Below are 24,506 nucleotides of genomic sequence, written 5' to 3'. Positions count from 1 at the left end.
AAGTGAAAAAATTCCAAAACCTAATGGTTGTTGCCACTCTGCTAAGCTAGTTACCATTAGCAGTTTAGTTTAGTCTTTTATGATTTAATTTAGCTTGTGTCAAATATAATTATGTGGAATAACAAGCAGAATTGCCAAGATTAAAATCAATAATACAATAATATGTGGTTAAATACGTTTTAATATGTGATTTGGAGATTATTAAGAACGCATTTACTGCTACTAGCTAGTTAGCTTTAGCAGGAGTTCATCTGTTTTTTCCATAACATGTGGAGTTAGTTACGTAAATGGAATTACCAAGATTTAAATCAATAATAAATTACTGTACGTCACCGGATACTGTTAATTCATCATAGTTTCCACTTACCTAAGAAAAAAACAAAGCGAAACTGAATTTATTTTTTGCTTTACCGAAGACCAGCCATGGCTATCTACTTTGCTAACATTTATCTATAGCTATCAATTGATGTAGCTCTTCTGCTTTAGCTATAGCAGTATATATTTGTCTCACAGACATTATGCATTTATTTCTTATAATAATTTTTTATTAGATGGTAAAATAAATGCCAAAAAGTCAGATTCCTGCCTTAACTCAGCTTTGACCAAATATGTACATTCCACTGAAAAGATGACACAAAATTCATGTCAAACAATTGTTTATTACTAATTATGGTACAAATCAATGTGACAGACTTGAAGCTTTTTTTTTTTTTTTAAGAAATACACAAAGTGCTGCTTAACTGACCAAACAGATATTGCTCTATAGATTAAGTACAGTTTTCAGTCTATAAAAAAAGAAAAAAAGAAAACCAACCTCTGCAGGCTCTTCAGCTTTGGTTTCAAGTTCTTCGACTATTAACAAAACGTCAAACCAGGTTGTCTGTGTTAGTAAAATTTCACAAAAGTATTTAAAGGTGATTAACAAATCATCCTAATTGGGTTAAGAGCAACATTACTGTAATCTCCTTTTCCTCTACATGGGTCTACAGGTCTGTGAAAACAGAGGTGGATGTCACAATGAATGAGAAATAATGCAATACAATAATAAAACAGATGAGCAGAGAGTCACATGTGGCTCAGGAAACCACTTCACAAAAATAAAACAATCATGTGTCACATAATAATAAATAAAACACAAGCCTCCCCCTCCACGTTGAAGGTGAACATCGACGACACAGTGCAGAATAATCATTTGTCTTTTCTGACCTGCTGCTGCTTGTATGGCATTTGTATGATTCTCACAAGAACAAGTACTGAGGTAAACCTTGGATGAACTACTGTACATTTCTTCTCTTCAATTTTTATCTCAGATTTTTAAAGATTGTCAACATCGTGAATCTATTTCTCTGTACAATGTGCATAACTATAGAGCTTTGGTCCAGCATTGAAAAGTTGAACGAAGGCATAACTCCTATCTGTGTCTTCTTTTATTTTTTGGTTTTGGTTACAGCTTTATTGTTAAGCCTCACAACTGATCCACTGCTGCTTTCTCATATATTTATCTGACAGGTGGTGCAGTAATTCTTGGCCCGAGATTTGCCTGAAGTTACATTTTTTTGTTGTTTTTTTTTTTCTCTCTTGGAAACAAAATAAAATCTGTTGGTGTAAATGCAGTAAAAAACATAAGTGAATCTTTTTCATGTGTTTTCTTACATTTTCAGTGTGTATGTGTGTTTGTATGTGTGTGTGTGTGTGTGTGTGTGTGTGTTTTCCAGGCAGTGAAGATGAACACAGCAGTGCACAGGGGACTGAAAGACTGAGATAACCAAAGTGACATGGAAGGACAGACATCAAGCCGACACATGATTCTGAATAAATTGCATCAAATTTCACCTCACTTCAAATTAAGTTCACTTGTTCTGAAATCTGACACTTATTTTCAATGTTCACCTCTATTTTTATTTTTTTTCCCCTTTCCCTATGTGTTTTTGTAAGCGCCTGATATTAGTAGTGACCGTGTAGGAGTTTTTTTTAGTTTTTTTTTGCCTGGTATATTGACATTTCTGACAAAGTAATACCACATAAAATCAAAAGTGTCGTATTGTCACGGAGAGTCAATTAATAAACATATCGGTGGACTCAATATTCATTTCTACCCATGCGAATTATGATAAAAATAACCACACATGCATGAGATCTTCAAGAGAATCTGCTGAGATGAACCGTTTTTAAACACTTCAGTGTAGTAGAAATCATTTCAATTAGGAACGCTGATTGTAAACCTTCATCTAGCTGAGAGGAATGCAGAATATAAAGAAAACAACAACAGTTATCTTTGCAGAAAAGCATATTTGAGTTGAAATATTCAGGTTATAAAAACAGCTGAACTGGAATGAGCTCAGTAGTTTGGTCAGTGGCAACAGACAGGCTTCAACCAAACGTTTACTTAGTTTTGGGGCGTAATTAAAGGGTTTATTGTGTAAAAATATGTTATTTTCAGTGATATTAGCAAAATTCAGGTAGCCTATTTCTTTTATTTTTGGGTTGTCTGGTGAAATCTATTTTAGCCAAGTCTGTAAATAATCCGTCTTCACGTTGTTTGAGTTGAAGCATGCATAGGCAAATTTGCTTAAGAGAAAATTCTTCCAACCCATTTTCTATATTGCCACGATAAGAAATGACAGCAGACACTGTTGCAGTGTTTGACAAGACGGTGGTTTTTTTTTTTTTTGTTGTTTTTTTTTTGTTAAACTTGACCCACAGAGTAAAACACTTTAGAAAAAGGGGGGAGAAAGCCATGTGAACAAATAAATAAAAAGGTAAAATCTTCCCCAGTCCTTGAGCTGAATGTGTATGTGTTCTTTGGCTATCAGGCTTTGGCAACAGAATGACACAGTAGCTCAAAACAAAGCTGCAGTAGACTCGACAGACACTGAAACCCCTCCTCCTCCTCCATCATCATCATCTTCATCATCACGTGACAGTCCTTAATTTACCCTCCCTCTGTCCTCTGAAACAATCTCATGAGATTATTAATAAATACCTGTAAAAGTTGTACAAAGTTACACTGTGACTGAAAATATTTGCAGATGAAACACAAATCAGAGGCAAACAACATTATTATGCAATTGTTTAACAGCAAAGGTAATTTTTTTTTTTTTTTTGTCCAAAAGAGAACTTTATCAGTGTGATTTCAATCTGAAGACAGCATTTTTCTTTTTTTTTGTTTTAGATATTTACATACAAACAATGAAGAAAAAAGTAAGCGAGACAAAGATAAAATGTATACTCAACCTCACACATATAGCTTAGATTTGCCAGTACAAATGTAAAAATTTAGAGCACATTTACATTACAAAATTATTCTTAGTACTCAGATGCAACAGACTTTGGTAAATAGTGTTTTGATTTGGTATGATCTCTTTACTAAATCCCTCCTTGTGGGAACCAAAATTTGGGCGATAGTCTGGTCTGTAAGGCCAGAATCTAAAACTCTTTGAAACAGCACACCATATGTTTTTACATAATTCTCAGATATTAATCTCTTTTTTCTTGTTTTTGGTTTCGCCAAGGTCATTTACATAACTGTGGTAATCACACTGACAACACATAGTTTTTGTTTGCAAACTCATGACTGTCCTTCCAGGTGACTGGGAACATTTTTCAATTCTCATTTCAAGATGAGTTCATCCACCTTTGTTGTTTTTAATGGCTGCCACTTTTCCACTCCACTTTTTCTTCGTCGGAGGGCTCGTTCATTTCGGGAGCTCCTCTAGAGAATCAGTGAGAGGGTCCATTGGTGCAGCCGCGCCAAGTTCGGGCTGTTTCAAACGCTTTATTGTGTTTTTCAAGGCTTGCCTCTTGTTGCAGAACCAGACACGCACCACCTCCCTGTCATAGTTCAGTTTCTCTGCTATTTCCGTCATTTCCTGTCCAGAGGGGTGTGTGTTCTTCTCAAAGTGGCTGTTGAGGATCTCGAGCGCCTGCGGGGTGAAAGAGGTCCTCCGCTTGCGTTTTTTCGAGGGCTCGCTGCCGATAAACTCAGTCAGGTTCTGCATGCCGGATCGGTGGCGGGCTTCAGCCTCGGCCATCCAGCGCTCCAGAACGGGCTTAATCTTCTGGGCGCTTTTAGGGGTGATGTCCAACTTCTCAAACCTGGCAGGATATAAAAGGCCAGGGTTCAGTTTGCCTGTCAGACTGCTACCTATAGTGTTCTCTTGGGCTTCCTGTGGTAGGAAAAAGTGGCTTCTCAGGATGGTGTGTCTGGGGAGAATTGAGAAAAAAGAATCTTACTTAGGTGCCCTGCCAGAACAAGGGATAAGCTGCCTGCCTTTTAGTCTCCTCAACCAGAATGCCACAGGGACTGAGACTAGCATCCAGGTACATGTCCGAGCCAAACTCCTCTGTGTTCTGTACCTGGAAACACCTCAGCTGCAGCAGCTGGAGGTGATGGTTGCCAGTGGTGTGTTAATTTTCTGGAGGAGGCTGTGGTTCTCTGTCCCAAATTGGCAATAGTGGAGCAAGGAGATATTGCCAATGGCTAAAGTCAGGTCCAGTTGAACCAAAAAACATACCAAACATCTAACTAAATGTTTTAAATACTGTACTTCAAAGTTAAATCAACAGAAAAACAAAACAGGAATTACTGTCAAATATCCCATTTCTTTCCCTCAGGTGATAAAAACCAAAAAAAAAAATCCACTAATGCATGCAGTTAAATATGGCACCATCTTTTATTTACAAAAAGAGCTTGAAATATTAATCAAAATGTACATTTAATACATTTTTCAAACTTTCTTTCATCCTCTAACAACCTCTCATTTTATATTTAATAAGAATACATTTACACACTTTAATCCTGAAGGTTTCTGCAACCTTACGGCTGCGTGACACATAATTCTGACTTCACAAAGACTCTGCATTTTATCAAGTCTGAGTAAGAATGCAGAATGAAGCTTTTTCTAAAAAACACTGCCTGTTGGCAGCCCAGTGACTCTGCCAGGTGCTTTTGCCTGATGTATTAACAGGAAGAGTGTGTGGCATGTGAATTAGATATGATGAAGATGACGTTGGGTTTTGAAAGGATAACTCTCATACCTGTAATGTTTGTATTGAGGGAAAGGAATGTGTTTCATGCAAAACGAACGAGACTTACAATTGGGTTTAAATGGTTTTTATGGCGTCTAAAAACAAATGAAGACTCGGTTCATTTGAAGTTGATTCTAATGACTTATTTTAGTAACATCAACATATTTTTGATGAGGATCCGTTAAATATGGTGATTACAGATTGTAACTGTGACACTTTGACCATTTGGAAAGTTTTAGTAATATATTTATAAACTGAAGACTTGGTCAGACTGATAACAGTTATCAGTCGGACTATTATTTACAGGATTTGCAGTTGAAATGATAAAACTGATCTGATTGGATGGATTTAAGTCTCTCTTCGGGTTTATGATTTGTTTTTTTTTTTTGTCTTGTCTCGTCTTTCCTTTATAGTCGACATGAGACAGAAAACATTGTAGAAAGACACGGAGTGGACAAGCTACAAAAGTCATCAGTTAGACTCTAACCAGTGAATATAGCCGTTACTTAAACTGTCTAGACATTTCATTACAGTAACTGTTTTATGAACGGAGGATATCAGGACTAAATCCACAATCAAAGACCGGATCTTTCCTACTGGAATGAACTCACACGCCCTTTAAAGCTGTAATTGCTGATATTCTTTAATAATACATTAAAATTACTGCGTCTGTGTGCGATTGTGTGAATTTATATGCAATTTGTTCTGATGTGTCTTTTTGCAAAGGCATCTTGATCTCAGAAGTTGTAAGGCTGAATTTAATCATATATCATGTTTATGTTTTAATAGCTGGTCGTGTACGTCTGCTGATTATCAAGTGATTCACTTATACTGGGCCAAATGTTCGTTTTTAATCATTTACGTAATGAGCACCACAACTTACAGAGTGTATAATGGTGCACTGTTAATAAAATATACATTTCCATCCATGTGAAACACAAATTAGTCAATTATTAAACTAACTACTAAAAAAAACAGCTGGAAATCACATTTAAAGAGCCTTTAAAAACATAATGCTTCCATCAATAGATGGAAAGTTGATTTCTTACAACCGCTGATTTCCACACCTGATTAAATCAATAAATCCGATGTGTTGTCTGAATGTCTTTAAGGGACGAGCAGGAGCGTGACGTGTGCGGATGCTTTTAGTGAAATACGTCCTGAAGTGATGGAGAGACAGTGGAGAGCCAGAAGAAAGCTCTGCTCTCTGTGGAACAAACAATGCACACAAGACATTTTTAATGGCGAGGTGAGCTGCTGCTGACAACAACAGTGAGGCCGAGATGCCCATGCATGCATGAACTTCCTCTGTTTCTACACCTCGTTGGTGCATTCCTGCTTGTCGACAGGCGTTATTATTTATAACCCCGTCCTCCTCCTAAACAGTGGAAAGAGGAGAGCTCCATACTGCGGGGAATACATTAGTAAATATGAAGAGTCACCAGAGACAGGACATTTCATGGATCAACAGGAACCGCAGATACTAAAATGAGTTGAGAGCTGCTCAGCTGGGGTATGCACTCCCTCCTCTAGTGCATCAGCACGAGGGAGAAATGGCCCTGAATGCACCTGCAGCCTCTCTGGCTCTTCTTAAAAGAACCTTAGGAGCTCTGCTTATACGTGCTGTATGTTCAGAGCTGAGTTACACTTTGCCTCGGGGTTTACACTCATGAGTCTTAAGCAAATCAGAGAGACCTATCTGAGAGGGATATACTTCACATCAGAGGACTGGAGGATGTGAGCTAAAATCTGTATCCAGATAAACGAGCAGATTCACTTTAACTTGTGATATTTTCATTTTAATATCAGAATTGTGTTTAGAAACATTTTTTGAAAATCAAGTGAAATGCGTCTCTGGCAACTGTCAGGTAGGAATGACGATACAATGATATATTGATCTGTCAGGAGTCAATTCATTTCAACATGAACTATTATTCCGTAACATGTTGATAATATGATATAAAAATAAATATATCAAAAGGTTCATCTTTGACAAATGCTCCGTCACATTCTTAGTTAGCTCTCATTTACATTTTTTCTTAGTTTTTGATTCAGTATTTCCCAGCTTAAATATTACTATTGACTATTAACTAGGGAATAGATTTTGTAGGAAAAATATTTTAAATTCCTCAATGTGAGGTTTCGAAAAAGTTTTGATTTCAGCTGCTGTATCCAAAAAAAATTTGAATCAACCTGATCTTGCAGTGTAAGTAAATTTTGTCTGTAAAAGATTTATAGTGTAAGTGTATGTAATGTAAGGTGAAGGTGGTTTATTGCTGAGCCCTACTTGGGGCCAGTCATGAAATATGTCTTTGTGTTTTTTTAGCTGGTTGTGTTCCTGTTGATTATTTAGTTAAATAATTCTGGTCATGTTTATTTATGCTGGGTCAAATGTATCGTTTTAAAGATTAAACTAATGAGGACAGATAGAGTTTATAATGGTGCACTGAATTCTAAGCAGTGTGACTCATTAATTAAGGCGAGTTATTAATGTTTTCTATCTTAAATCATGTAATTAAAATGATAAATGGGATGATCAGCCTTTAATTTTAATCAAATCATTTCCTTCTGAATATTTTTGTATTCAAATTTGAGCCAAAAGGAGGACAGACTGGCACATCATTGGTTTGATGATGCCCCCCCATGTAATGCCTGTGCCTGTTTAGATAAACTAATAACGATCCTGGAAACAGACTGAGCAATGAAAGGAGACAAGATGGAAGCATCTGTCAGTGTCTGTTCACTGTCTGGGTTCAGAGCCGGAGCCCCTGAGCTACTGTGACGTCCCGTTTCCCCTCAAACTTCATGTCTGTGTTGATGTTAACTAAAGTAAAGCATGTGAAGTTTGCCCCTCTGCTTAAAACATCAGGATGTCATGTCCAATGTCATACAAACAAAAAAAAATCGTCTTAACGGCATGAATAACAGCCCACCGAGTGTTTATTTTTGAGGCTAATGGCTTTTAATGTATATTATAAATATTTGAATTATGCCTGGCTGTAAATATTTCATGTGTGATTTCAAGACTTTAAACATTAGTCGGAGAAGGCCGGGCCTCATAAGAACCCCGGCCCCTGCGCTGTTTCACATTTTATCGGACGTTTGATGTTGATGTAATGAAATTTTTAAAAGTGCGTGGCAGCGCTGTGTCACATCAACAGCACCGGTCATCAGCAAAGCACACGCATTGCAGAGGGACATTAAAATTAATACAGGAATTTCACTGAAAACAGAGGGGACTTCGTGACGCAAAACAGGCAGCGATTGTGCTAAAGTCTGTGTGTGTGTGTTTTTAAGATGCTCAGATGTATTTGACTTTAGAAAAGACATAAAACATTAACTTACATTTGTTGACTCTTTAGTTAATTTTACACAGAAAATAGTTTTTTGTACATTGAGCATAAAAGATTACACTATTTAGTTCTCTTAAAAAATTAATATTGGGACATGATGTAGCCCAATTATTCTGCCTTGAAAGGAAAACGCGGCTCATTTGGCATCTTCATGGAAAATGTTAGTCAAGTGGAACAACAGTAGGGATGAAACACTGATTGTCTGATTGTCTCATGAATATATAATGCACCATTTATGACTAAACTGTCCTCGTGGCAGCAGTAAAACATGGCAATCTTATTAACAGATCATCGCCGTCAAGCTCTCTCATGTTCAGGCGGAGTGAAAGGCAACGGGCCTTAGTAATTATTAAATGCTTTAAGTGCTCCGTGTAATACTTGTGTATGTATTTTGCATAAGTAACACGAGGCTGTCATGTCAGCGGGTGAGAAGGGAGGGAGGGGAGGAAGGGTAAGTACAGACATGAGAGCTTTCGTTTGTCGGGGTGGTGATAGTCAATTATGTATTTTAATATCTTAATAATGTCTGTGAAAACATGGAATGAAAAAGAGATGGACGCTACGAGCACCGCGCAACTCACTGAGGCCGCACAACTTCATCTGCTTCCGTTTGACACAATCAGGACAAACTGATTGGAAATAATGAGCCGTTTATTGTGAGATCTTTTTCTTCTTTGTTTGCCCTTACCTGCAGATGGCAGACTGACTGTACGCCGGCCCCTCGGCGGCGCTGAGCGCCTGGCCCACCTGAGTCTGTGTCAGGCCCAGGGACAGCCGGCGGATCTTGAATGCTTTGGCGAATTCACGGATCTCCTCCAGGTTGACCCCGTCCACCTCGCTGGGGGCGGTCTGCGGGTCTACAATACAACAAACACATCTCATTTTTATTAGCCCTGTGCTCCTCCGTCGCTTGCCTCATTTTCCAGAAGCAACCATTCAGCCATATGTGATCATGATCGCCTCTAAAGAACGGGAAAAAAAAGAAAGGAAAAAAAGTCCTGGTCTGGGTTAGAACTTATTATTTGTCTTTGCCCTCATGCTGTAAACTAGATGTATCTGAAAGATGTTTTGAAGCATAAATTCATCCGAGGTATGAATACAGGCGTGTCATGGCTCTGACTTGCCAGTGTAAATCTTTAATCGTGCACACAAAAGCATATGGACAAAAACACATGCCGCAGAGCTTGTTAATTCAATAGACAGATAGATCTGCAGCAGATAGATACTGTAGTGTTATAGTTTTCTGTATGAATACACATATACTCTGAAGCTGGCTCTCTCAGATAAACATTAAAGAATGTATAAAGACATTATTTCATCCGTCTGACCCTAAGTGAAGACAGTTCAGGCCTCCGAAACCAGCAGCGAGCCTCACACACAAACGATAACCAGCTCCGGTCGGACAGAAACGCTCTTTACACAAAGAGATGCCGTTTGTGAATCTTTGCATTTGAGCAGATCTGAAAAACTTCACAGAAGCATTTTGAAGAATTTCCCTGCTAATAAAAAGTGATTTCACATTGTACATCAATGTCAGGTGCCCTGGCATCCTGCTTACTAAAGCAAAGTTTGTGCCTCTGAATTATTCATCTTGGTCATTATCAATGAATTATTAAAGGAATCCTCCAAGCGTATTTAAGCAAAAATCTATGGGGCTGCCATCTCGTTGTGCCTCATAAGTGACGTGTAGCGTATGCGGCGTGCTCCAGACGTGTGAACACTTGGAAGATGAGGGACTAGAGACTCCACGCCGACTGAAATGGGAGGGATGAGCACTCACAGCTTCGGGTCCCATCATCTCCACATTGATGAGCATCTCTTCATCATTCCCAGTGGAGGCTATTTACTTAGTGCTTGGAAAGACTAATGGTTGTCTGGAACAGCAACTGGTGTAGCCTCTGGATCCATATTTTTCTTTAGACATTAAGTCACAATCCAAACTTGATTTTCGATTTAAACCTCTTCTAATTTCATTTGAAACAATGATAATAATGGTGGAGTAAATCTTTTACAAAACAAACAGAATGAAGAGTCAATTTAAAAAACACAGAAACAACGGAGACAAATCAATTTACGCTTTAAGCTTAATAATTACCAGTGTACCAAGTTAAACACCCTCTTTTGTTTGCCGAAAAGGGAAATGAGGAAAAAAATGTTCCCTTCCCTCATGGTATTATGTGCCAGCACTTAATGTCGCACAATGCAGTCAACTTTTAACTGTCTTTAACTTAAAGTAAAATCCTATTTGTTATTCTTTTTGTATAAATGATTATAATCCACCTGAACTTGACTAAATGATGAAGATATTTGCAGCTGAAACCCACCAGTTGTGAGCTACGAGTCTAAAAGTTAGAAATCTGGATATAAATGCTGCCGACTTGTCAACAAACAGGCTGAGCAACAAACAGCAGGCAAGACACAGTTAGCAACTAGCCAGTGAACACAGTGGAGCATTTAGCAGCTAAAGAGCAGCATATTTCCCTCAGGAGTAAGTCGAGTCCAAACACAGAACAGAGCTAAACAAAGATGAATATTGAACCTATATTCATCAGTCGTCCGCAAACACGACTCACAATGAATGATGTAGTAAATGTCTGTAAATACTGGGTGTGTAGATGAGCAGCTTTTACTATATCAACTTAAAAGGTCATATGGTGATGATATGTCAGTGTTGTGTTCGTAACCTGTTTCTGCTGCCCCCCCCCAAATGACTGAAAGGTTCAAGATTGTGTTCATGCAGCTCAGATTGCATTTGCACCTGGCTGAGGTTTGACTGCAATGCGAGACAGACCAACGATGTGATCCGGATGATCTGATTGCAGTCCAGTCACATTGTGTTCTGCGTGCATTTACACCTGCATTAACGTGTGTGTTTTCCTTATCCAGGTCAGATATCCGGATACAGGTTGCATGTTATTACCAGGTATAAATGAGTGAAAATGCAGCTGAGCAAGGCGTTTTAATGTCTTTAGTTGCAGAGCAGCTGCTCATTGGCAGCCGTCAGAGGACTGATCACACCCAGGAAATGAACGCTAAAAAGATTGTTGCTGAAAAACAGCATGAGTGATCAGGTGCCTTTCTCCAGATGAATAAAAATAAACATACAAACAACCCTGATACAAAATACTGCTGACATTCGTCTTTATGATTGACATTTCCCATCTGATTATTTCAAATAACAGTAACAGACATTCTCAGTTTTATTAATCTGTTTCTGGCACTGTTTGTGGCTAGTGACGACTCTCATTCTGTCATGGGATTTCTCTTTGCGTATATATATTTGCTGTAAGTGACATTGAGAGGAAGTGATATGGCTCATACTCAGCATAAAACATTAATTCTATTTACCGCAGAACTGAGCCACAATGATTTTGTACAGACTCAAAAATGGTTTATCGGATATTTTCCGAGCTACAAGTAAACATAAACTAAACACAATGTCTACAACAAGTTGATCAATGGCGACTTGTTTTTTATTAAATTCAGTGGCACTGTAGCTGCCTTTGAAATGAGTTTACATGGAGTTTAGCGGAATCGACTCTGACAAATGAAATTTATGTGAATAAAGCTGAGTTTTTAAAGGCAGTAGCTACATGCTGACAGGCTGTGGCCCAGTGATTTATAAGGCTCTGCCAAAGGCCCACGCATTTGGAGAATGAAACTTATGTTCATTATACATTACACATGCCAGTTTGGATCGTCTAATAAACCAAAGATATGACAGTCGGGAAAAATAAAACAATCGTAGGAGGCGGGGATCAGTCAAAAGCTGTCCACACGGAGAGTAACGCAGGTACCGACTCCACATACTGGATCTCCAGCCAGTGCTGTTAAAGGAACAGTTCACCCAAACTACAAAAAGACATTTTTATTCTCTTACCTCTGGTTGTTTCTAGCTAACCAGACAGTTTTGGTTTTATTTGCTCTATCATTTCTGCCACAATCTTAATATGAATTGTGGCACTTAAAACATTCAAAAATCACATTTAAAAAAGCTACATGTCTTTCCAGAAACTGTTCCTGTTACGCTGGATTATACACACAACATAATGCCTTCATTTTCTAAGAGGGACTGTATGTTTGATACAAAGTGGTTAAAATTAAAATCATCTTATCATGTCATTTATGAGTATATTTAAGCCTAAAAGTATTTTTCTCAAACAAGTGAAAAAGGTCTTTCAACTGGTTTCTAATAGAAATCAACTTGTTTCAAGAATTGTCTGGGAATGAGTGTCAGTGTCTTGAGAAGAGAAAAAATAATCATAAGGCCGGTCAATTAAACTTTCTAAAAAGTATTGTAGAGTTGTTTTAAAAAGACATCTGGTGACTGTAAACCCCATGAATAGACCAGAACTAAGAATGAACTGATCCAAATAACAAGTGTTGCCTATGTAACCAAATCTATTACAACACATCAGTGATCCACCCTGTTGCACTGGTTGACATGTTCCTTCATTACCATGAACATAGGCACTTGACTTTATTTTGATTGAATCCTACATATGCCCTCCTGCTGCTGTAAATACTCACTAGAGCACCAAATGTTAATCCGCTGCTGAAAATAGTCCCAAACAAATGCTCTAGTTACTGTTTGGGAAGAGTTTGTTTAAAAAAACTGCAGTGCCCAGCTGTTTTAGGAAATGATTTAATTATTTTTTTTTATTTTTAATGAGACTATATATTTGTGACCTGTTTTAGAGGATTTATGTCTTCAGTAGGAATGAATGAGCTTACCACAGACAGAGTACTGTAAGGATGTCAGAAAATATTGAGAGGTGCACTAATGCATCGTTGGTTTCAGTGCTCTTATGGGATTTGTTGACAGAAACAAAAGTATGATACACTGCCAGTTTGATCTTTTAAGAAAATAAAACTACGAGGAGTCAAATGACAAATCAATCTTGAGAAGGAGACTTTTGCATTTTTGTGTGGGTCATTCAGAGTACTCAGGACAATGAGAGACAAAATGCTCTTTCGACTCTATTATACTGAGGAAGTGTCTGCATGGCTAAATTCTACTAGTGGTATGGTACTAGTGTCCCGGCCCTTTACTGCACACATCCGGTCATATAACAACAATAACAGGGATACGGTTCTTTATTCCGTGTATCTGAAAGCCTGTTGTGTTTTTGTGAGCTGTGTCGGACACTTACTGCTGACTAGCTGCCCCACGCTGAGAGCCGAGGAAGAGGAGGAGGTGGAGGAGGAGGAGGAGGCCTGGTGGAGAGGACTCTGTCTGTGGGGCATGTGTAGCAGGTTGGGCTGAGATGATGCAGGGCCTGTCTGTGCCTGCTGAGCCTGAGGCAGCTGGACACACACGCACACACGCGCACACACACACACACACACACAACACACAAGCTGATACAACATATCGACAGCGTGTAGTACAGAACAACATCCATTATTTCCTCTGCACATCATCATAATAACCATCATTTATAGTAATCATGTCATTATGGTGATTGAGCTATAGTATTAAATCTAATCAACCAATCAACAGCTATTAATTTAGCCACTTAGCAGCTGAATATAATGAGATTTACCTTGTACCCGATGATGAATAAATGTTAATTACTGCCTGCCGTATTTAGACTGACAGAGCAGAATATAAGGTCAATAGTCTGCTCAATAGGCTGCCGCAGTGGTTTATGTTTCCAGGAGCCATTGAGAGTCTAAAAGGAAGTAGATGCTGGTTCAGCTCAGGCACTCCACTGTCTCTATGAGCTTCATAATAGCTTCTCTGCAGAAATACACTCAGTTTTACAGAAGAGGAACAGCTCATGACAATTAGAGTCCTCTGTCTCGTCATCAGGCGTGTGAAGATGCTAATAATGGCAGCCTGACTCCGAAATAAAAACATGTGGACACAGCAGTCCCCATATCAAACATAATTCATGATCCACAAGCTACGTGCTCTGATGGCGAGAAAACGATGTATTTTCATGTTTTATGCACATTTGAATTGCTTTTACAAGATCAAGATGGTACGTCTTCACTTTTAAAGCTGTCTCCGCCATAAGCTGGGCTGACTTCTCCTCTCCTTCTTTGCTATTAATTATTTTCTCTGTGGCATGTGTTTGTTTGGATGGTGGGGGGTGTCAACAGCGATGCACACACTGTCAGGACTGTTGACAGGCTCGGAGAATTATCTAGCTTCACTTGAAATATTCTAGACTGCAGGCTCTGACAACCGTAAATTATGCCTGTGGAACAATGTGTACATGCAGGCTTTGAAGTGGAGACAAAAGCATAAACATTATTACAAATGCATTAATTCATTCAAGAGTATGATCTGGAGTTTCAGAGAGCCACAATTAGGTGTCCGTCTGCTGAGAGTTCATCCATTCAGCACTGTATGTGCCTCCAATGTGAACTTTTACCCTGTAATTCTGTGCTGACATTGTCATTATCAAGTCAATAACATTTTCATTGTTGTGTGCATGCATCTGGCTCCACACTCGAGCACAGTATAGATCTTCAAATTGGGAGGAGAAAATGTTTGAGTCTGAGTTTCTACACTTACAGTATGAGCTCAAATGTAGTGTGCAAAAAAAAAAAGAAGAAAAAAAAAGAGACAACTTGCGTGTTTGGTGCGCTTTCCTTTAAATCAAAACAAAATACTTGTAGTTCAGGTCAGAGAGGACAAATCATAAGGCTGGAGTGTGTGATTGAAGAAGGAGAGGAGGAGAAAAGGAGAGTGAAACGGAAAGAGGAGGAGAACAGAGGCAGGAGTGTTTGAGTTTTAAGTGGAGTGATGAAAAGTGTTGTTTTGTTTTTTGGGGGGGGAGTTTGGGCTCTGCAGGGGCGCAGCAGTCTCCCTGAGACTAAGTTTGAAAGGTTGGCTGACAAGTGCATTCCAAACATGAATAGGCGCACACACACACACACACACACACACACACACACACACACACACACACACACACACTTTGTACCAAAGACGACAATTTTCTAAGTGGAATGATGCAAATGAGCATTATGAATGTTGAAGCGGGAAACATATAAGGTGCTTAGTGTAAACAGACTTGAGTAGCAGTGCTGGATATTTCTTCTATGAATAAACGGAGCTCTAGTCTGACTCCACTAGGTGTTGCTCATTCAACAGTTTTACATTCAGCTCTTGATCATCGTTGGAACATCAGTTTAAGAAATTAATGAGCTGTTTTACCATTTATCTTCCTTTACACATGTGTGCGTTTGTCCGTCGGCGTATATGTTACCTGCTGTCCAGGCTTGATTGGTGACAGTGTGATTCCCTGGGTGTTGATGACAGGCAGGATCTGATTGCCGATCACTGTGGCGATGATCTGGCCTTGAGCGTTGGTCAGAAGCTGAGGTGTAATTGGCTGTACCTGCAGTGCTGGGTTGCCCCCCCCTGATTGGCTGGAGGGCCCTGCAGAGTTGGGCATCAGTGGGATTGTTCCAATTATCTACAAAGGGGGTAGAGAGGAGATGAAATCAGCTGGGCTGTTTTAAAAAGAAGAAGAAGGAACAGAGAGGGTAACGCTACTGGAGGTATCAGTCTCAATGATCTCTGCCGCTGTGAGACGGTTTTTTTGGGGCTTTTTGGATGTGATCAGAAACAAAAGGTGAGTTGGTCATTTCGCTGTGTTATGAGGCTAATCAGAGTACTCTGTTTTTGAGTTGGTCTGTGTGTTATTTGGAGAGAGAAACATGCACAATTGTTCACTGATCATCTGTCACTGAGGTGGTTTTACAGGCAAGAGCAAGTGAAGGCAAAGCAGACTGCTGGGAGCACACTGCAAAGGTCAGCGCTGAATACCTGTGTGTGTGATGGTGCACACCACTGACTGTATTATCCATCACCAGGCCAAGACCGGGATGAGTGTGTGTGTGACTGTGTGTGTGTGTGTATGTGTGACTCTGTGTGTGTGTGTGTGTGTGTGTTTGTGCTTAAGTGTCTTTGTCTGTCTCTGCTGAGAAGGAGTGTGGCTGCTGAGAGTCCCCCATTTCACCCCCCCCCCACTCACACACACACACACACACACACACACACACACAGGCAAACAGGAAGAAGTAGAAAGAATGAACAAGAAAAGAAACAATAAGAGGGAGAAAAGAGGTGCATCAGAGAGTGAGACGGGACCCTGTGTTTCTAATTCAACTCTCAGGGTCCCAGGGGTACTTCACCCCTCCTCCATCCCCTTCCATCCCGCTGCTCTCCTCTCCTCTGTCGCTGTAATCAGGAAGGGCAGATCAAAGGGGGCGGCAGAGTGTCACTGCAGCGTTTTAGCTCTCAGAGCTGCCAGAGTGTGGCCAAGAGTGGCGCTTTAGGGGGACTTAGTGCCTCTTCACCATGATGAAGGTTAATGTCATCTGGGGACTGGTTCTGGGCAGCTCCTGAGCAGCCGTTTCTCTGGCCTCCCCGCTGACAGCGCTCCTCCACCAAACCTCATTACAGCAGAGAACAGCTCAACACGGATGAGACGCCCATCATTCTAAATTCTGTTATTTGGCAACTGGGCAAAAAGCTACTTTTGCTAAGACTGCACTGTCTTTGAGTCTTTAAATTTACATTTTAGTCCAAACTTCTACACCTCACCCCAAACCAGCTCAAAACAGCTCTCACGTAGCATTAACTGGGCCTTCTCTGCCTTCGCAGTCTCTCGCCACCACTGATGTGTTTCAGCGCCTGGTCCACCTCCCCTCTCTCCCGTCTCCTTGACATAATAGGGAGGGATCAGTCAGAGATAGGTGGGCCGACAATCTGTAATTCATCCCTGCCACGGCTCATTTGCTTACGTTGCTTCGCATTAGGGGAGAGATAATTTATCTCTCTCTCTGCGCCGGCTTCACAAATTCCCTGTAATGCTCTCCTGCCACTTAGCATATTTTATTGCCCTGCCTGACGCTCGTGTCTCCCGAGTCCCACTGATCCCGCTTTGCATGCCACAGTGGCAGGGAACTTGTTCCGCTCAATTATTCATCGTCATTGGACTAAGTGGTTGTTCTATAAGCATAATAAAAGAGCAGGCAACTGACAGCTTAGCTTTCGTCCCTGTCCCACCAAGCAATGCTTCTCCATCCGAATATCTCAGGCAGATGTTTCATGGCGGTGTCACAAAGATCTTCTTCAGGAAGAGTTCTTAGTGTAGTCATCTGTCTGAGCGTTAGCTTATAGACAGATGGGAAGACTTTATTGTGCAATAACCTAATGGTTATTATGGTAGAGTTTTTATTTCAACATAACTGGGGGAAGGGCATGGAGCCTCAATACAGCACTGAGTGTCGAACAGGTGCAAGAGTTATTGGTCAGATTGTTAGACTTTGTTTTTCTTAATGATATATTTTAAAGAAGTTGCTCGGCTCAGTGTTCCAATCTATTCTTCCAAAACTGCAGTATTCTCAAACAACCAGTAGGAATTTCAGTTACTCTACCGAACAGCTGCATTTGACGGAGATATCAGTTTTTCTGTCAAAACCCTTGGCTTTGTGTTTCTTAAGGTGCAATTTCAATGAACAAGTCTTTCATAAATAGGCAGCCTTCAGGTCCCTCTTCTCAGTTATCCTCCAGTTTCTCCTCCTTTGTTTGGCTTCCTGCGTTTGCTTTGCGCTCCAGTTTGGCATGTGAGTAAAGTGCCTCTCTCCACCCAGCAGAACTCATTAAGATTATGCTGCTCTTGTTTCCACAGAAATGTCATCTCATCTCTCCAGCCAGGTCAATCTGTGTCTTTAGCCATGGTCGCCAGGCAATATCTCTGCCCATTTTCTCCCCTCCACTGTACATGCGGCGAATTGAGACCCGAGAGGAAAAATGTTTGGAAAGTTTTGGACTCGTGTTAACACACAAGTGCAAAAGAGCTAACATTCAGAGCAAATCAGAGCCTAAAACAAGCGGACTCAAATGATGCGGCGGACGCGAGACATTTCCTGGGTATCCGTTTTAAGACGTTGTACAGAACACTTTTTGTTTTATCTTCTCAAATATACAGATACGGGAGTTTAGTTCATCAATGATTAAATTAGCTGATCAACAGAAACTTAATCTGTAACAGTCCTGATCATGGATTAATCACATAAGTTATTTATCCATCAAAAATATCAAACATCAGCTGGTGGCAGCAGCTCGAATGTGGGGATTTCCTCCTTTTTTGTTTTTTATGTCATTATATGTGTGTGACATCTTTGGATTTTGGAGAGTTAGTTGGACAAAACAAGCAACCTGGGAACTTGTAGGGCTTTGACAGATGAAGTGAATAACGAAAATAATCAATGGTTGCAGATTTACAACTGCAAGGCCAATGGCAGTTTACACTGGGGCTGCACTTGATCTAAGGGCTGGAAGCTCCCATCAACAGGACACGCTTGTGTTGTGGTTCAGCTTCAGCTGCTTTACAAGCTAACTTGCTTAGCAGGTTAACAGTGCATGTGTTCATAACCTGTTGTTCTCTGCATTAGTGCCTTCACTGTCTACCCAGGGGGCTCAAGGCCTTACCAAAGGCTGGGAATGCTGGGAATACAAAGGATGGCTAGCACAGTGGGAGGAGGGGGCTTTCCTACATAAAACTGAGGCACTGAGGTTAATGTAATTTCAGGGAGGGTTACACCTTTCAGCATGTATTGTTCGCTACATGAAATAGCCCTTAATGTCGCTATTTCCACCTCAGTTTTTTTTTTTGGGGGGCTTTTGTGCCTTTATTGGACAGGATAGTAGAGAGAGACAGGAAATTGGGAGGCAGAGGGAGGGGGAATGACACGCAGCAAAGGCTGACCGTTTCGGGACTTGAACAGGGGCCAACTGCAGCTGGACTGTAGCCTCTACACATGGGGCGCCTGCTTAGACCACTACGCCACACGACGCCCCTCCACCTTAGTTTTTACTCACACATTAAGCTGCAGGAGAAGTCAGAATTAGTACTGAATAGAAGATGTTCATGAAAATGCCACAGATTCATAAATGAAAAAAAAATATGAGGAATGAGAGTAACTTAACAATACTCTGGCTTTTATCCACAGCCTTAATCACTGTTGCAGAGGTGGTGGGGATGAAAGAGCCTCATTGATTCTCCTTGGAGAATAAAAAGGCTTGGGCCAATATAATTAAGGTTTAAAAACATATTGAACTCCAAACGTCCATCAAACTTGGCACTTTTCAAGGTCCCCAGAGCTCTTGCTTATGAAAAAGTTCTTCTAACAGAGTTGTAGAGGAAATTAAGGGGTCAAAGACGGTATACCATGTTTTAATTTCAAGGGAAGATGTTTTAGTAGAGCACCGAGATGATAAAGATTGTTCCAAGTAAATACAACCCTGAATGGATAAAAGCAGTTATCAATTAATATAAACCAAAATTGATAAAAGCTGCTCCTCTGCCTCATGTTTTGTGGTTTTTCCAGGCTCGCATAACTTCTCAGAGCATGTTTGTTGGACCTCCAGCCTTGTTTGAGGTATGTATTAGCCTGTATAATCTCCTCTGTGTTGAGGGGAAGGGGGAGGCGGGACCTTCTGATAGGGTAGCGCATGTTTCAGAGCCCTCCGTCTGAATAATGCTGTGGAATAATGAGGTGGGGAGCAAAGGCTGTAGCCCAGGGCTTTGACCGTGTCTGTGACCTGATTATGTCAGGCAGTGTCAGCCGCCAAGACACTACAAAAGCACAGAGCATCCCATCAAGTCCATATCCACAGTGATCTGTCCCCAGTGCTCCAGGCACCGTGTGAGCCAGGGAAGTCCATACTGTCTCATTTGCGACGTTTAGCATCAAGCTCTCACACACAGACAACACTTAACAATAAACAGTGAACCGTGGTCACACTGGTGGTACTGAAACACAACTCTGTTAGGTTAAATGTCAAGTATAGAATTCAAAATCAGCTGGGTTTTTTTTTGCATATTCTTTAGTGGTAACAAATAACAACTACTGTTTCGGTTTCACCATATTTTTGTCAACCTTCTGCTATGAAGACTGTGCAAGTGTTAAAAGACGAACAAGGGTTAAGGTAAATAACAGAGTGGCGTGAAAGGGCACATTGTCCATACAATTTTCCTTTAATATGTGCTGTGTGCACCTGCGATAAGATGATTCATTAGATAGGGCCCCACAATGACAAGCATCATCGTTCAAGCCTCTGGCTACTGATGGAACAATTCTGCAGCCACCCTGTAAATATGACAAGGTCAGCATTTTACTGCGACAGGCGCATGCGGATAAGAGAAAGAGGGGCTTTGTTTATTCCCAAAAAGCTTAATATATTGTAGGGTGGCTACTAGACTGTAGGCAAACTGCTTCAAGACAACACAGAGAGACAACACTAGAAATCTATGAAGAAAGATCAGAAATACTATACAAGTTTTATTTGGAGCTGCACATACTTGCATGATAGATGGTCCAGAAACATATTTCACAGACCATTTACCAATGCAACTGTTTTCTCTCTGGAGTATTCAAATAGCTGTATACATAATTGATCATTCATTAAGTTTTTTTTTTTTTTTGCATCTTAGCGTCTAACGTACAGGACTCACCTGTCCTTGTGCATTGGTGACCAGCTGCCCGGTGGCTCCTTGCAGGTTTGACAGGGTGTTGCCAAACACCTGAGAACCAGCGATTGATCCCATAGCTGCTGCTGCTGCTACTGCCGCCTGGCTGGCCAGAGGATTCAGCTGGAGAGGGAGAAGAAATCATTCATCAAGACTGCTATCGGTTAATGTCACCAGCGCAGATGTTTACCAGTAATATGCTAATTCTAAAAAAGTGGAGTCGAAGCTTGGTGTGGGGGCCTTCGCTCTTGGATTCTTTGTCGCCAAGGCCAGGATAGGCTAACTGCAGCGAGCGGGCTACGCAGTCCATCATACAGTTCCCGGAGGTCTGTGCTCCTGAACCCAGTGGGAGGCTCGAGGGTAGGGAGGAGCAGTGAGAACGGGAGGGTGGCTGTGAATAAGTGGCCATTTTACCACTCTAAGTGCTTCCTCTGGCCCCCGGGGCTCCCCACGGGCCGAGCCGAGTCTCTCCACCCGCAGCAATGGCCCAACAGCATCCCGCTCTCACAATAGAGCTGGGCAGTGTGGCCATGCATCACTGTATCGTCAACCGCTTCAATACGCTTCGACTAAGAATTCCTCCTGTGTCATGATGCAGTAGCACACTGTTACTTTTGAAGGTTAAATGACCATCTTTAGCCCTGCTGTAATGGACTCATCTGGTCTGGCCCGTGGTTGTGAAAAGAGGCTCCTTGCGTCGGGGAGAGGCTGTAGAGCCCCGCCACATCGCCAAGATTACCTATATAAATCAAGCTAACCACTTATTAGGGGGCTGAAAATGCACTGCTGATTTGGTTGTAGTGCAGCAGAGCAAAGTCTTATTAGGTTGAGTAAGTAGATCAAAGACGAAGAAGAGATAGGAGACCTCCCAATTACTCAACAGAATAGAGAAATAATAGAAACACTGCTTAGAAGCAGGCTGTCTGCTCCCTGCTGCTAATACTGGTCGGCTACATATTCAAACAAGACTGCTGAAATCAAAAGTAGAGTTTATAAAAAAGACTTAAAATAACATAAAAGGACTGCATGGGTTACATATATAGCTATTAAGTTTATGTAAAATACAATGTGCTGTAACAAAAATCCTTCTACTGAAGCATAAACTTTTCGACACTTTCTGCACTCTGCAGGGAATTCAGCTTTGTTCGTCTGAGATCATTCAGCTGCCATTCATCTTTTATCTTACCCCACCACCATATATTATTACACTTTCTGAAATCAAATGATGAAAAAATGCCACCGAGCAATCAATACTTTTTCATTGACAGTAAAGGTTAAGCACATTAAGAATGACACTGCATTTGTCTTATGAAATCATATTTCATGTTGGTGGCCTCAAATTGGCCGTGATTGATATTGCCTCCCCTCGTCTGAAAGTCATCCAGTTTTTCCTCGATAATCGCAAGATTGTCTTTTATGTGTCCAGTGGTCGTCCTTCGGAAATCTTAACATCTCTGATGTTGAAAAAGCAGGAGGCTGATTCTGACAGCTGGATAGCAGAATCTCAGTCAAGTCAACATTAGATTAGAAGCCTGTATGTATTTTAAAATAACGCTGTATTGAGCAGTTTTGGGTTTTTTATGCTCTGATAATTCATTCCATCATCAACAGTGGAAAAGGCACTTATTTATCATATGACACAATATATATCCTGAAATCTGTCATTTAGAGTGATATTTGTTCATGATTGATCCTCCAAAATTTACCAAACTGTCCTTTGCCAGAAATTTTAACTCATGTATTAGTCTGACGCTTTTATTAGACTATATCATGTTATCTCTGCTGTCTAAACTAATGATTCCAGGCAAACTAGAAGAGCTTGTTTTCATGTAATGTATAACCATTGTACACAGTTTATTTCTCTGAAAATCATTACGGTCATTTTACATGTGACTTTGTAAAAACCGTTGCCATATTGTGATCTGTATCGATTCAACCATTTTACCCAGCCTTAACTGATATATTCTAAACAGCTTGATAAAAGTACAACTGATTATTTTTTGGTATTAGTTTTTATTATTATCATTATCACAAACACATCAGTGGTAAATTTGCCTTTATTGTGGTGAAAAATAGCAAAAGTTATATTTTGTTGGAAGAGACAAAAGAAGACGATTTCATCTCTGACTTCCGAAAAGCAGCAGGACAAGAAAGCTGCAACATCTCCACCTCAACACAGCGCACAAATATACATTTTCTTAATGATTTAGATCAGAAGAGTTTTGTGTTAAATAGCTATCAAGCTCATATACCAAGAAGCACACGTCTAAGCAAAACACATAGCAAGTGAACTGGTAATTCTTTACAGTCCGATGTTAATATCCCTTTCACTCATGACCGGAGTAGAAGTAGAAGCGGTAGCTGAGAAGAAGAAGAAATAAAACCTAGAGCAGCTGCTGTGTTAGTTTAGGTGAGAGAGGCTGTGAATATAAAATAGTGACTGTGTTGGTGAAAACAGAGTATTATAGGTGGTGTGATTGTGAATGGGAACACAGAAAAAAGACAACATGGCCAGTTAAACAGAGACTACAGATCAACACACAGATAATGTGCTCTGCTCAGAGGAGCACACCCAGAGTCTCCCTGAAAATCTGCTGCGCTTGGTGTCATTGTGTGAGTGATAGGCTGGTGGAAAAGCTTTCGGATTGATTTGAAATATTATCATTGTGTTTCATTCGATGATAGCCCTTTCAGGTGCTATGTTATTCTGGCAAATCTAGGTGAAAAGAGAGCAAGCTTTATTGCTGCATCTCCTGGCACTGGGTAATATGGATAGCAGTTGGATGGAGAGCCAGGAATAAGGAGAGGCGAGGCTGTGTTCAACACCTAAACAGGTGATTTTCCGCCACGGTGACTCCTCTCAACACCTCGGCGGGAGGCACAAAATGACAGACCTGGCCTAGCATTTGTACTGATTGCATGTGTTGGAGGAGATAAACAGTGATCTTCCAGTTTGCAGACCCTGCATGTTAACCATTGTGTTTCTTTCTTTTCATTCGCCATGAAAAGGGCATCAAGAGGATTTTCAGCAGCATAGACCACTTTGGTCATCCACACAAACGGCAGGATAGCACAAATGCTAAAATCAACACAAGTCAGTGTATGTGTTAAAGAAATGTTTGAGAATTTAGATTTTGTTATTACATCCCCATGCTGTGAAGCTGCAAACTTTGGCACTGCCGAAGCCTCCATTATATCCCGTGACATCATCTTGTCACCTTTTAGTCACCACAACTGCTATCACTCTCTGCACTATCACAGTTTAATATAGCCAAATATACAGGGTTACACAGGGATCAACAAACACAAAATAAATGTCTCTGACAGGAAAAAAAACCCTGCAAATTGTTAAAAAATGAATCTTTTCTCCGTACGCTATGAAGGGGAGGGAATCTAAACTCCAGCAGGCTCTCCGTCGCCTGTTTGACCATAAGGGTCACCTGGTGCAGCAACCCGTGTAATCTCAGGAATAGAGGGAAAAATAGCGTCCCCGCAAACCGTGGAGAGACCCCTGGAAACTAAAATTGTCTGGCACAAACTAACTGGAGTTTATTCTTGGTTTTGCTCTTTTCATGTGGCCATTTTAAACTTAATTGCTTTTTTTTTTTGGGGGGGGGGGGGGGGG

General features: G+C 40.6%; 1 protein-coding gene across 1 annotated transcript in view; it reads right to left on the bottom strand.

The window, feature by feature from the left end:
• Nucleotides 1–639: 639 nt before the first annotated feature.
• The window catches only part of pou6f2 (POU class 6 homeobox 2), a 68,379-nt gene continuing 44,512 nt past the window's right edge, over nt 640–24,506 (bottom strand). Inside the window, exons 5-9 of the mRNA XM_023408325.2 lie at nt 20,867–21,004; nt 15,605–15,814; nt 13,535–13,688; nt 9,070–9,238; nt 640–4,203 (exon numbers count right to left, since the gene is read on the bottom strand). Of these exons, the coding sequence (XP_023264093.1) occupies nt 3,696–4,203; nt 9,070–9,238; nt 13,535–13,688; nt 15,605–15,814; nt 20,867–21,004 (1,179 nt within the window). The 3' untranslated portion in view covers nt 640–3,695. The remainder of the gene's footprint in view (nt 4,204–9,069; nt 9,239–13,534; nt 13,689–15,604; nt 15,815–20,866; nt 21,005–24,506) is intronic.

This window comes from Seriola lalandi, unplaced genomic scaffold (assembly GCF_002814215.2).
Source record: "Seriola lalandi dorsalis isolate HSWRI2012SDOR001 ecotype SW California unplaced genomic scaffold, Sedor1 jcf7180002054360, whole genome shotgun sequence".
Taxonomy (NCBI): Eukaryota; Metazoa; Chordata; class Actinopteri; order Carangiformes; family Carangidae; genus Seriola; species Seriola lalandi.
Note: the sequence above shows the minus strand (reverse complement) of the source record. Positions and strands in the feature narration are given on the sequence as shown.